The 13,554-nt window shown below is 37.2% G+C and overlaps 2 protein-coding genes and 1 long non-coding RNA gene across 5 annotated transcripts in view; 2 read left to right on the forward strand and 1 right to left on the reverse strand.

Annotated features, from left to right (window-relative positions):
* The window catches only part of lyst (lysosomal trafficking regulator), a 94,339-nt gene extending 89,139 nt beyond the window's left edge, over positions 1-5,200 (forward strand). The window contains exons 47-53 of the mRNA XM_016538445.1: positions 365-463; positions 1,828-1,917; positions 2,594-2,643; positions 3,132-3,229; positions 3,403-3,559; positions 3,909-3,980; positions 4,825-5,200. Coding sequence (XP_016393931.1) covers positions 365-463; positions 1,828-1,917; positions 2,594-2,643; positions 3,132-3,229; positions 3,403-3,559; positions 3,909-3,980; positions 4,825-4,963 — 705 coding nt within the window. The 3' untranslated portion in view covers positions 4,964-5,200. The remainder of the gene's footprint in view (positions 1-364; positions 464-1,827; positions 1,918-2,593; positions 2,644-3,131; positions 3,230-3,402; positions 3,560-3,908; positions 3,981-4,824) is intronic.
* Positions 5,201-5,278: 78 nt separating this feature from the next.
* Positions 5,279-7,859, reverse strand: LOC107728319 (uncharacterized). Its single transcript, XR_001638451.1, has 2 exons — positions 7,095-7,859; positions 5,279-5,903 (listed from the first exon to the last, which is right to left on the reverse strand). It is a non-coding gene; the product is annotated as an uncharacterized LOC107728319 (long non-coding RNA).
* Positions 7,860-8,818: 959 nt separating this feature from the next.
* gng4 (G protein subunit gamma 4) overlaps positions 8,819-13,554 on the forward strand; it is a 16,821-nt gene continuing 12,085 nt past the window's right edge. The window contains exons 1-2 of one of the 3 annotated variants that reach the window (XM_016538455.1): positions 8,819-9,262; positions 11,159-11,262. In XM_016538455.1, coding sequence (XP_016393941.1) covers positions 11,164-11,262 — 99 coding nt within the window. In that variant the 5' untranslated portion in view covers positions 8,819-9,262; positions 11,159-11,163. Of the gene's footprint in view, positions 9,263-9,824; positions 9,893-11,158; positions 11,263-13,554 lie in introns of those variants that run through there. The other 2 variants (XM_016538454.1, XM_016538456.1) reach the window with 2 other exon arrangements.

Below are 13,554 nucleotides of genomic sequence, written 5' to 3' on the forward strand. Positions count from 1 at the left end.
CTTCAGAAATCATTCTAATATGCTGATTTTCTACTCAATAAACATTTCTGATTATTATCAATGTTGAAAACGGTTGTGCTGCCCGATATTTTTGTGGAAACCGTGATTCAGGATTCTCTGATGAATAGAAAGTTCAAAAGAACAACATTTATTTGAAATTGAAATCTTTTGTAACATTATAAATGTCTTTACTGTCACTTTTGATCAATTTAATGCATCCTTGATTAATGAAGGTTTTGATTTTTTTTGGGGGGGGGTGCAATATGAATATGAGGCAGACATGATCTTGATGGGTTTAATGAGATTCACCCATGGTTTCCTGCTATCCTCTCTATAATCTCTGCTCTCTCTGCTCTCTCCTCAGGTGACTAGTTGTGCCTGGGTGCCGGACAGTTGTCAGCTGTTTACAGGCAGTAAGTGTGGAGTCATAACCGCCTACAGCAACCGCTTCACCACCACGATGGTACGTAACCATGGCAACACGGCCCCCCTCTTCCCCCACCCACGCGGCCGCCCACGTCCATTATCACTCCCTGTAGAGCACCTACACACACACACACACACACACACAGTGTTTGTAGTGGCCTTGTTAGTCATCTCCCGGTTGCCCTAGAAACACATTTCCTGCGGCCCACAGGTGGGCTGAAGTCTGGGCGTCAGACGGCTCTTTCAAACGCTCGCTCATTGATAACGCAGGTGCCGTTCTGCTTCTCACGTTAGTTTAAATGAATCTTTCTGATATTAGAAGGAGTATTTCAGGTCTGTCATCATTCATGTATGTTGTTCCAAACCCATGTGACTTTGTCTTCCGAGGAGTGCAAAGGAAGATATTCTGAAGAATGTTCACGCTGCTCTTTTTCAAGATCAGAGGCTGTCAAAATCACCATAAATATGATGAAAATGTTCATTTTTCAGTGATTTAACTCTTACATACACTCTACATAGAGTAGACTTAAAGGGATGTAGATCCAGAACAGCCATTAAAGTTAACTTAAATTAGTCAAGAACTCATTTTTTACCCAAAATCAAAAGTAAGAAATAAAATTTTGCCAAAAGAAAATTAAGGCTATTTTAGGAGCATTACGAGCATTATTCTTTGTTACTGTAATGCACATAATTTTATATAAAAAAATGAAATATTTTAGTATATATTTAGATATACTGTTTAATTTAAAGTGCAATCAAACAGTATTACAATTAGTATCAAGATTTATATTTATTATTTTTATTTCGAGTTTTTATTAATACTTTGAATTCGTTTTTATATTCTTGGTTTTAATTTAAAATTTTTAGTAATTTTGTTGTGTTTTTGTCAAAATAAATTTTTTTATTATGTCTTTTTAATTTGTATTTCAGTTTTAGTTATTTTAGTACATGAATGAAAATGAGAAATGCTGCCTTGGCAACTAGCTGAAATAAAATAGGGTATTCTGAGGAATATTCAGTACTATAATATATATGAAATATATATATATTTCACAAAGTAAATTCAAGTGAGAAATAAGATAATCTAAAAAAAATTCTCACAGCTCTTTTTCAAGTCCAGAATCTGTCAAAAGCACCATAAAATAACCATGAATATAAATTTTTGGCTGATTTAGCTGTTAGCTGCACTCTACATACAGCCATGTGCTAGTTTGTTTACTCTGGCCCATAAAACCAGATCAGAATCATCTGTTAAAGCGTCTTTCAGCTCACTTCTGCTTATTGAGGCCATTATCCCTTCTCTAATGAGGCCATTAGCAAAACCCTTACCCTGTAGATCTGCTTGTAATTACAGTCATTCTCCATTGAGACGTGTGATGGTAAAGTCCGTTTCTTCCTCAGCCGACAGAGATGGAGGTGGAGACGCAGGTTCACCTGTACGGTCACACGGCGGAGGTCACGGGCCTGTTCGTCTGTAAACCCTACAGCATCCTCATCAGTGGGTATTCTGAGGAATATTCAGTACTATAATATATATGAAATATATATATATTTCACAAGATCAAAATATCCTTTAAGCACTTTTTCGGATTTAATGAATCTTTGCAGATTGCGGAGAAATGCTGAGTTTCTTCATTCAGTTCTAACAGCGTATATTGTGAGCAGCGCTGTATATGGACAAAGCGTCTCGTTATATAAATTCACTTCAGTAAATAACAAACTAATAAGGAGCTGGATTCAGCCTCATACTCCACGAACTGCTCTAACGAAATCCAAAATTAAAGCTCAATACACGCAGCCGTATTGCGCCATCAGCCCATTTCACAGCGAGGTTTCTCTGCTGTCACAGAGGAAGGCCATGATATTTTAAGTAAACTGGACCCTTGAACTTGACAAATGCACACAGTATTGCACCATTAGCCCATTTCAAGGCGCAGCCATCTCAGGATGCTTTAAAGTGGACATAAGGCTGTGATATAGGTAAAAAAGCCCATTTTTGAGCAATGTGCATCGAGCTCTTTATAGTAAAAATAGCAGTGACGGACAAAGGAAATAGGTTATAGTTTACATAAATCGGATATTGTAACGTGTGCACACATGAAAAGTTTTTTTACAAATGTCCCTTTAGGGCCTCCGTATATATATATATATATACTCCTACAGCATCCTCATCAGTGTCAGTCGAGACGGGACCTGCATCCTGTGGGACCTCAACAGGTCTGTGCTTCTTAGATCACTGTAGAATTTACATTTCATGCATTACATTTACATTTATGCATTTGCCAGACCTGCCTTATAATTATTTGTGAAATTTACTTGCAGTTTCTGAGTGAAAGTTGTTTCAATGTAAATCCTACACCAATTTTTGTTGTGTATTTAAAGTACTTTTACATCAAAGTAGCAGTAAATTACTTTAATATGTGACCCTGGAGCACAAAAGCAGTGTTAAGACGCTGGGGTATATTTGTAGCAATAGCCAAAAATACATTGTATGGGTCAAAATTATAGATTTTTCTTTTATGCCAAAAATCATTAGGATATTAAGTAAAGTTTATGTTCCATGAAGATATTTTGTAAATTTCCTACTGTAAATATATTAAAACTTAATTTTTGATTAGTAATATGCATTGCTAAGAACTTCATTTGAACATTTTCTTCGTTGTGTCGAAGTAATGATAAAATAAAGAAGGTTTCTTTTGTGTTAGGTTGTGTTACGTTGAGAGTCTCACAGGTCACAAGAGTCCAGTGAACGCCGTGTCAGCCAGTGAGACGACAGGTGATATCGCCACAGTGTGTGATTCAGGTGTGCTGCTTTTCCTGTGACTGTATAAATCGTTGTTTTATTGTTGTTAAGTTCTCAATTACAGTGTAAACCAGTTGGTAAAAAATATTTGCAAATATTAATTTGTATAGAATAATTGTAATAATTTTATGTTCTCTTCGTGTGTGTGTGTGTGTGTGTGTGTGTGTGTACAGTGGGTGGAGGAAGTGATTTGAGGCTGTGGACGATCAACGGAGATTTGATTGGTCATGTTCACTGTCGAGAGATCATCTGTTCAGTGGCGTTCTCCAATCAGCCGGAGGGAGTGTCGGTCAACGTGATCGCTGGCGGACTGGAGAACGGTGTGGTCAGGTAAAACATGAAAGCACAAACTCTACACTGTTTGGGACTATTGTTTGTTTAATTATTTTTCTTACAGTGACTTTAAAAACAAGTTTCAATAGTTGTCTTTGACGATGCATAACAACTGCACAACTATTTGTGTAACAATTGAAAAAAATGGAATGAGATTATGTACTCGTCTTCTCGCCATTCAAAAGTCCAAGTGATGTAACTTATAAAATGGGTTAAAAAACAGTGGTTACAAATAAAGTATAGAGAGATTTTTTTTTTTTACTCTGTTTGTATACTGTATATTAATATATAATAAGAAGACTCTCATCAGTGCTTTCCTTCCTTCTTCTCTGTCATCATATTTCAGGTTGTGGAGCACATGGGACCTGAAGCCAGTCAGAGAGATCACCTTCCCAAAATCCAACAGGCCTATCAGAAGGTACACACTTTTACCTCATATGACACATGGATTTATTCTAATATCTTTATTAGAAAAGTTACATGCACCTATACATTACTGGTCACTACGGCTCACCAAGGCTGCATTTATTCAATAAAAAATACAGTAAAAACACTAATATTGTGAAATATTACTACAATTTGAAACTTTTTTTTAATGTGAATATATAGTAAAAATTTAATTTATTCCTTTGATGTAAAGCTGAATGTTCAGCATCATTACTCCAGTCTTCAGTGTCACATGATCCTTCAGAAATCATGATATTTTTGGAAAATAAAATATAATTTTTTTTTGTGAAAACCATGATACACTACCATTCGAAGGTTTGTGGTAAATACAATTATTTAAAAAAATTATACTTTTCTTCAGCTAGGATGCATTAAATTGATCAAAAGTGACAGTAAAGACATTTATAATGTTACAAAAGATTCAATTTAAAAAAAAATTGTTCTTTTGAACTTTCTATTCATCAAAGAATCCTGAAAAATAAAATGAATCACGGTTTTCAGAAAAACATTGATAATAATCGGAAATGTTTCTTGAGCATCAAATCAGCATATTAGAATGATTTCTGAAGGATCACGTGACACTGAAGACTGGAGTAATGATGCTGAAAATTCAGCTTTGATCACAGGAATAAATTACTATTACTATATAATCATAGAGAAAACAGCTATTTTAATATGTAATAATATTTAAAAATTTTACTGTATTATTGATCAAATAAATGCAGCTTCGGTGAGCAGAAGAGACTTAAATCTTAATAACTGGTAGTGTAAGTGTCCCGTGGTTAAATAACATTTCCTTCTGGATTCTCTCTCAGTCTCATGTTCTCGTGTGACGGTCATCACCTCTACACGGCGAACAGCGAGGGCACAGTGATCGCGTGGTGCCGTCGAGACCAGCAGCGCATGAAGCTACCCATGTTTTACTCGTTCCTCAGCAGCTATGCTGCAGGCTGATCCTGCGTCACGCCGCTCGTTACCCACACCGGACGGACGCTGAGAGCGACCCCACTGACCCAGGAAGAGGAGGAGCCAGCATGCACAAAGCCCCGCCCACGATCATCACAGAACCCACCCACTGAAACACCATAGGAACGGATGCCACTTGTACCATAAAGAGCAGGGGCTCGTGAGGCAGCGCGAACGCAGGCCTTTCCCCGCATCATTTCTCCTTGTCTGTTTTGACTGATTCATCTAGTATTTGTGTTGATTATGAAAGCTGCTACAATCTGGTCTGCCCAGACCGAACGTTTGAAGGCCTTTCCTTCTTAATGTCCCTCGTCTCGCCCACCCGTCACCATCCTGAGAATATCCTGCTTTCGAAGCCAAACCAGACTGCAGTCATCTGAACACTACCGACCGTCTGCGCTCCTGCAGAAACGGCATTCATGATCCACACGGCAGGTTTTAAACGGACGATTAAAAACTGGTGCATGAGTGACATGCAGCGGCGTAATGAATGTGTGCACGCAATGCCTTCTTAAACATCATCCCTCATCGACAGACCGCTGAAATATTTATTCTCAAACAAGGATGAAAGCCACAATCTCAACGTCTGGTTCTTGTTCTTCATTATAAAATGCACTCGGGACAATCTTATGAATGTCAAAGGTGGTCGTGTGTCACTCGTCAATCGCCGACTGTGCTAATATTTATCCTGTGCTTTTCCACCTGAACAAACGTCCCAGTTACCACATCCGATTTGTAATAGTTCATTAAAAACATGTTCTGCTTGCTTATTTCCTGTTCTAGTTTTATATATAGCATGTTATGATCACTTGAACATTATTTAACATTGGCGATACAATATAAGGTTTAGTCAGATCTACCTCTAGGCCCCTCTTACGAATAAAAGACAAATACAATTAGAAATACTTCTGGTAACAATAAAAACAACCTGTTTATTGTACAAAGACGACGACACTATATCCCTAAAAAAATACAATTCCCTGACAGTACAAAGGGTTCGGATGCTCTTGAAGTCTTAAGTGTTGACAGCCTTAAATGTGGAGGAAGAATAATTGAATTTGAGTCCACCATCTAAACATGATCCAGAATGTTGTTTGCCTTTGTTTGTTTCCTATTCTGTATTTGCTTTTAGCACGAGTCTTACATTACAACTAATTTAATTATCTTGTCTTACATTTGAGTGTTTACCAGAAAGGGAATGCTTTCACCTTTTCCCCCATTACTACTTTGTTTTTGGAGCCAGCATGCACAAAGCCCCGCCCACGATCATCACAGAACCCGCCCTCTAAAACACCATAGGAATGGACGGCACTTGAAGCTACTGTACCATAAAGAGCAGGGGGTCGTGAGGCAGAGCGAGCGCAGGCCTTTCCCCGCGTCATTTCTCCTCGTCTGTTTTGACTGTGATTCATGTAGTATTTGTTTTTGATTTTGTGATGTTTGATTTTGAAAGCTGCTACAATCTGGTCTGCCCAGACTGAACGTTTGAAGGCCTTTCCTTCTTTTTGTCCCTCGTCTCGCCCACCCGTCGCCATCCTGAGAATAGAAATCCTGCTTCTGAAGCCAAACCAGACTGAAATCATCTGAACACTACCGTCCGTCTGCGTTCCTGCAGAAACTGCATTCGTGATCCACGTGGGAGGGTTTAAACGGGACATTTTCAGCATGTGAAACTCGTGCATGAGTGACATGCAGCGGCGTAATGAATGTGTGCACGCAATGCCTTCTTAAACTTCATCCCTCATTGACGAACCGCTGAAATATTTATTCTCAAACAAGGATGAAAGCCACAATCTCAACATCTGGTTCCTGTTCTTCATTATAAAATGCACTTGGGACGATCTTATGAATGTCAAAGGTGATCGTGTGTCACTCATGAATCGCTGACTGTGCTAATATTTATCCTGTGCTTTTCAGCCTGACTTTGTTTAACAGACACAAACGTCCCAGTTACCACATCAAATTCGTAATAGTTCATTAAAAACTTTCTTCTTTTCTGTTCTAGTTTTATGTGTTGCATGTTATGATCACTTGAGCATTATCTAACATTGGCGATACAATATAAAGTTTAGTCAGATCTACCTCTAGGACCCTCTTTAACAAATACAATTAGGAAAACATGTTTATTGTTCAAAGATGACGCTATATCCCTAAAAAATTACAATTCCCCGTCAGTACATTCAGATTGTCACAAGGATCAGATGCTCTTGAAGTCTTAAGTGTCGACAGCCTTAACTGTGGAGGAAGAATAATTGAAGTCCACCAACTAAACATGATCCAGAATTTTCTTTGCCTTGGTGTTTGTTTTTTTCCTGTTCTGTATTTGCTGTTAGTTTTAGTCGTCCATGACAACTAATTGAATTATCTCGTCTTACATTTTAATGTTTACCAGAAAGGGAATGCTTTCACCTCTTCCCCCACTACTACTATGTTTTCAGAAATATCTACCATATGTATCACTTCAACCCTCAAATGAAGTTATTCAGTCAATGCAAATCCAAAAAAAGCAAGACAGTCGACTAGTTCGGGAGAATCATCTGGTCTTTACAGAGCCCTGGTTATGTGTTTGGTTTATTGTTTTTGAATCTATTTTCCATGCTTGCATCACATTTATCTCTTAATTATCGTGCACAGTATTGTCATGTTTGCATTTCCTCAGAAAGAGATTGATGTTACTGTCATCGTGTGAATTTGTAAAGCGAGATGTGTGAATTTATTTGACAAAACTATCACGAAAAGGCATATTGTTATCGTTCTGTTGAATTAACTGTAGTTTATGTAATTTAAGATTATGTTCACCAAGGCCTGGCTGGGACATTTATTCCTTTTTTTTTTGTATTTATGAAATATGTAATAAAATGTCACCTATATATAATATAAATATAAATATTCAAGAAATTTTGATTCAGTTTGTTGGACTTGTTTCTTCTATACAATGTTAAAAATAAAGGTTCACTTTTTGCAGGGATTCTATAGAAGAACCATCCGGTGATCATCAGTTCTTAAAAGAGCCCGTTTTTCTTAGAGTAAAGAACATTTTAATAATCTAAACAACCTTTTTACACTATAAAGAAGTGGAATTTTGTAGGATGGAAAGGTTCCATGGATGTTAAAGGTTCTTCACAAAACCATCGATGCCAATAAAGTTCCTTAAGCTGGTCTTCATAGCGATGCCATTGAAGGAGCTTTTTTCAGTGAACAGCTCTTAAAAGAACCCATTTTCTTAGTGTGAAGAACTTTTGAATATCTAAAGAAACTTTTTCCACTATGAAGAACCTTTGGATGGATGTTAAAGGTTCTTCATCAGTTTCTGCCGGTCTTAAAAAGTCTTAATTTGACCTACACATTAAGGTGTTAAATCGCAGCGGAAAGTCTTAATTTCATAAAGTCATGGCATTAAATGTTACATGCACTGCAAAAAAAAACAACATCTAAACATCCTTAAATCAAGATGCATTTACTCGAGTTGGAAATTTAACATATGAAGTCTTTTTTTAGTTTTTTGAGAAATTGAGTTTTACTTTTAGAGAGCATGATGTATTGTGTTCCCTTCATTCATCTTAAAAAGCATTTACCTTCATAAAACCTGCAGAAACCCTGATTGATGGAACCATATCCCAATAAAGAACCTTTATTTTATTCTATATTGCTCAGTTCTACACTCTTAAAAAAAGGATCCAAAAGAGGAATTTCATAGCGATACCACAGAAGAACCGTTTTTGGTTCCCCAAAGAATCTTTCAGTTCTTAAAAGAACCTCCGTTTGTTTTCTATTCTATTCTATTCTATGCATCAAGTTCCCAACTGCATTTGTGTCTATAATTCGTGAAACTTGCTATATACTCTTCACAGTGTTACGTCACAGCGCGAGGCGGTTACGTCATCTCGGTGACCGGGAGACCCGGTGATGTCACATTAAGCAGGGAAACCTCACGTGCCTCCGGTGCGCCCCGCAAAAACGAGTCTTAACGATCCTCCGCCGACACCGAGCGTCTTCTGCCGCGGCGCGTCCGTCGGGCTTCTTAAAGGCGCAGCGACACCTGCGTCCTCCTCGCGTCACATCGAGGTTCCCCTCACATCTCGTGAACCGACACCGACTCCAGCGCCAGAGCAGAACGCGGGGAAACACTCGACGTTTAACGGCGTGCGGCGAATGAACGCGAGCGGACGGACGGTGACCGTGTTCGAGGTGTTGCGGGTTTTTCCTCGTCGCGTTCGGGTGGAGTCGAGCCATACTCTGAAGTCTGAGCCTTGACACACTTCAGGTGGGTGTTGACTTCAGCAGCAGGTATTTGTGCGAATTGCCTTAAATCGCGTTCCCTGTTCTATTGCATTAGAACGTTTTTGCAACATTGTAACAAATTCCAGCGTTCCGAACGCGGCTTCACGGGTGTCGGATGCGCTTGTTGTGTTACAGTCGAATTTAAAGGCGCTTGTGCTGTAGATCCAGTCTGAAGGGACGCGGGATGATGGACTGATCCCGCAGGTTTTTTGGGGAATGATGCTGGAAGCTTGGGCGTTTGATTCCATCGGCTTTATATCGAAACGCTCGGCTGTGAGCATCGTAAAGATCCAGATGAGCGAAGCGTTCAGTGATCAGCTTCAGCAGCTCTGTGATCATTCTCGAAATGGCCTTGAATGAACAGATGGAGGAATAATAATCACGACCCTCGTGTTTTTTTTTTTTTTTGTTTTTTTTTTGCTGATTCTAGATTTTGAGCACATGTCGCCTACAAATAATGAGCATTAAATATGAAAGCTAAAACGGTTTCGGGTAAATGTTAGTTTATTTCTATGATGCATGTTATTCACCCAAATGCTCCAGTGCTTCTGGCCTGTCTTCAGCATTGATGTGGCGCTGCATGCACATGAGCACGATGGATGCTTTCAGCTTCATAAACGCCTTTTTAACCCATATGTTCTGTTGGGATTCTCTTTAATGCTGTGTAGTGATTAATGTGTCAAAATGATTCAAAATGAACCTTTTAGCTGCTCCTCTGACCTGTTTTGACAGGTGTTAATGGAGCTGTTATATCACAGCATTGTGACATAGACTTGAGAAATGGTGCAAAACACACTGTGCAAGGTTTATAGTTCTGGAAAATGCACGGAAATGAATAAAATCATAAAAAGTCATGGACATTTCTATAGTGAATATATACACTGCCGTCAGTGAGAATGTTTTTGAAAGTCTCTTCTGCTCACTAAGTCTGCATTTATTTGTATAAAAAATAATGTAAAAATTGCTAAATATTTTTAAAATTTGAAATAACAGACTTTTATTGTAACATATTGTAAAATATAATTTATTCCTGTGATCAAAGCTGTATTTTCAGCATCATTACTCCAGTCTTCAGTGTCACATGATCTTCAGAAATCATTCTAATATGCTGATTTGCTGCTCAAGAAAACAATTGTGCTGATGAATATTTTTTAGCAAACTGATATATTTTATTTTTCAGGATTCTTTGATGAATGGAAGGTTCAAAAGAACAGCATCTATTTGAAATGTAATCTTTTGTAACATTATAAATGTCTTTACTGTCACTTTTGATCAATTTAATGCGTCCTTGCTGAATAAATGTAGTAATTTCTTGCATAAAAAAATCTTACTGACCACAACATCATCAAGTCATGATTTCATGGCCTTACATAAATACTGTCACATGGAGACTCAGTTACAGTAAAGTACTGTAGTAGTACCATGGTAAAGTGCTAATATCAGATGGTAATAGTACTTTTTTTTTTTACTTTTACATTCGTATCTTTTAACCTCATCCTATATGAGATTATACTTCTTATGTAACTTCTGTGTTACATCTTATGTCTTTGTATTTGTCTGTTAATCTGTTTTTTTTCCTATCTTCAAAATTCTATTTGAATTTATTTATTTAATTGACTTTTAGTACTTTGATATATACATACCATGGTACTGAATGATTACAGTCTTCATATACAGTGGTATTTACTTGATACGCCAAGGTACTCATAAGAATACAATGGGACTGCACTGGTATACCATAGAGTATTTTGTGTTGGTGTCCAGTGTAATTTTGTTGAGATCGTCTGGAGTCAGTGCTGGTTGTGAAGTCAGATGTGCTGTAATAATACAGAAGTAGGAGCATGTTGGTTTCCTGAGCTCACAGACTCTGAGTAGCTCATCTGGTGTGTGTTTTGTGTGCAGGACTCATGAAGGACGGAATGGCTAATAACAGCACCGCCAGCATCTCTCAGGCCCGGAAAGCCGTGGAGCAGCTGAAGATGGAGGCCTGCATGGACAGGATAAAGGTCTGTGTGCGTTTCTCTGTGTTTTAAACTTATCAAACTCATGAAAATGTCAAAATCAACCATTTACTTCACTGGTATGGGCACAAGAAAAACATGTGATTTTTATCACAAGTACAACTAAAGAATCTTTTATAGTTTCCTTTTGTATGGAACAGTTTTACTTGAATTTAAACAAATGTTTGATTAATTTCTGTCCCGAAATAGCCTTTGAAGCTGGTATGGCAATAAAATACAAACAGTTGTGAATGATTAATCAGTGCACAGTATTCATTCATTCACTCACTCACTCACTCACTCATTTATTGAAGCTGGTATGGCTATAAAATACAAACAGTTGTGAATGATTAATCAGTGCACAGTATTCATTCATTCACTCACTCACTCACTCACTCATTTATTGAAGCTGGTATGGCTATAAAATACAAACAGTTGTGAATGATTAATCAGTGCACAGTATTCATTCATTCACTCACTCACTCACTCACTCATTTATTGAAGCTGGTATGGCAATAAAATACAAACAGTTGTGAATGATTAATCAGTGGACAGTATTCATTCATTCATTCACTCACTCACTCATTTATTGAAGCTGGTATTGCAATAAAATACAAACAGTTGTGAATGATTAATCAGTGCACAGTATTCATTCACTCACTCACTCACTCACTCATTTATTGAAGCTGGTATGGATGGAAAATACAAACAGTTGTGAATGATTAATCAGTGCACAGTATTCATTCATTCATTCATTCACTCACTCACTCATTTATTGAAGCTGGTATGGCAATAAAATACAAACAGTTGTGAATGATTAATCAGTGCACAGTATTCATTCATTCATTCATTCACTCACTCATTTATTGAAGCTGGTATGGCAATAAAATACAAACAGTTGTGAATGATTAATCAGTGCACAGTATTCATTCATTCATTCACTCACTCATTTATTGAAGCTGGTATGGCAATAAAATACAAACAGTTGTGACTGATTAATCAGTACACAGTATTCATTCACTCACTCGCTCACTCACTCACTCACTCATTTATTGAAGCTGGTATGGCAATAAAATACAAACAGTTGTGAATGATTAATCAGTGCACAGTATTCATTCATTCATTCATTCACTCACTCATTTATTGAAGCTGGTATGGCAATAAAATACAAACAGTTGTGAATGATTAATCAGTGCACAGTATTCATTCATTCATTCACTCACTCACTCATTTATTGAAGCTGGTATGGCAATAAAATACAAACAGTTGTGAATGATTGATCAGTGCACAGTATTCATTCATCCATTCACTCACTCATTTATTGAAGCTGGTATGGCAATAAAACACAAACAGTTGTGAATGATTAATCAGTGCACTGTTTTCACTCACTCACTCATTCATTCATTCATTCACTCATTTATTGAAGCTGGTATGGCAATAAACACAAATACAAACAATTGTAAATGATTAATCAGTTTTTAATATTTTTATTTATTGAAGATGGTATTGCAATAAACACAAATACAAACAATTGTGAATGATTAATCAGTGCACAGTTGTTATTTATTTATTTATTTTATTTTATTGTTTGCAAAGATAAGATTGTAAAAGTATTGTATACAATTCATTGAAGTATTATTGTTATGATTATTTTAAATTGTATTGCTCTTTGCTTGGCCATGAATATACTGTAGCCTTTGATGCTGATATGGCATTAAATAATAAATTAATTAATTAATCAGTGCATGTTAATACAAAGAAAAAATGCATACAGATACATTAAAACAACAAGCATGACTTTCCTTTTTATCTGATGTCGCTGAAGCCCTTGATGGATTTTTTTTTTCTTGTTGAATATCCTGTTTCACTTAAAAGTACCTCTGACTAGGGAAGTAAAAACACTTCATGTTTCATGTTGATTGTCATTTTTTTTACTGTTATATGGCCACTTAGTCCCACCCCCAAACTCACGTGATTGGTTGAGTCAGAGGTTGACAAGTCAAACAAACAGATCAACTATTTTAACCCATCTAGTGTCTCTTCATTAACCCTCTAAAGCAATTATATTATGGAGATTTGTAAAAATCAATAAATCAATGGCCTGCTTACTGTAAATCATACTTCATTCATATTAGGGTTGGGCCGATAGACGATGCCATCGTCCATCGCCGATGGCTGACAGACATAACAGTGTTAAGCTGACATCGTGACAGGATCCTCAGGATCTCGCCATCGTCCTATCAGACTTTTCTCCTTACTCTGTGTATGTGGTAAGTGAACTTTCATGACTTTCATGTA

The sequence above is a fragment of the Sinocyclocheilus rhinocerous genome, unplaced genomic scaffold (genome assembly GCF_001515625.1).
Source record: "Sinocyclocheilus rhinocerous isolate Xijiao unplaced genomic scaffold, SAMN03320098_v1.1 scaffold247, whole genome shotgun sequence".
Classification (NCBI taxonomy): Eukaryota; Metazoa; Chordata; class Actinopteri; order Cypriniformes; family Cyprinidae; genus Sinocyclocheilus; species Sinocyclocheilus rhinocerous.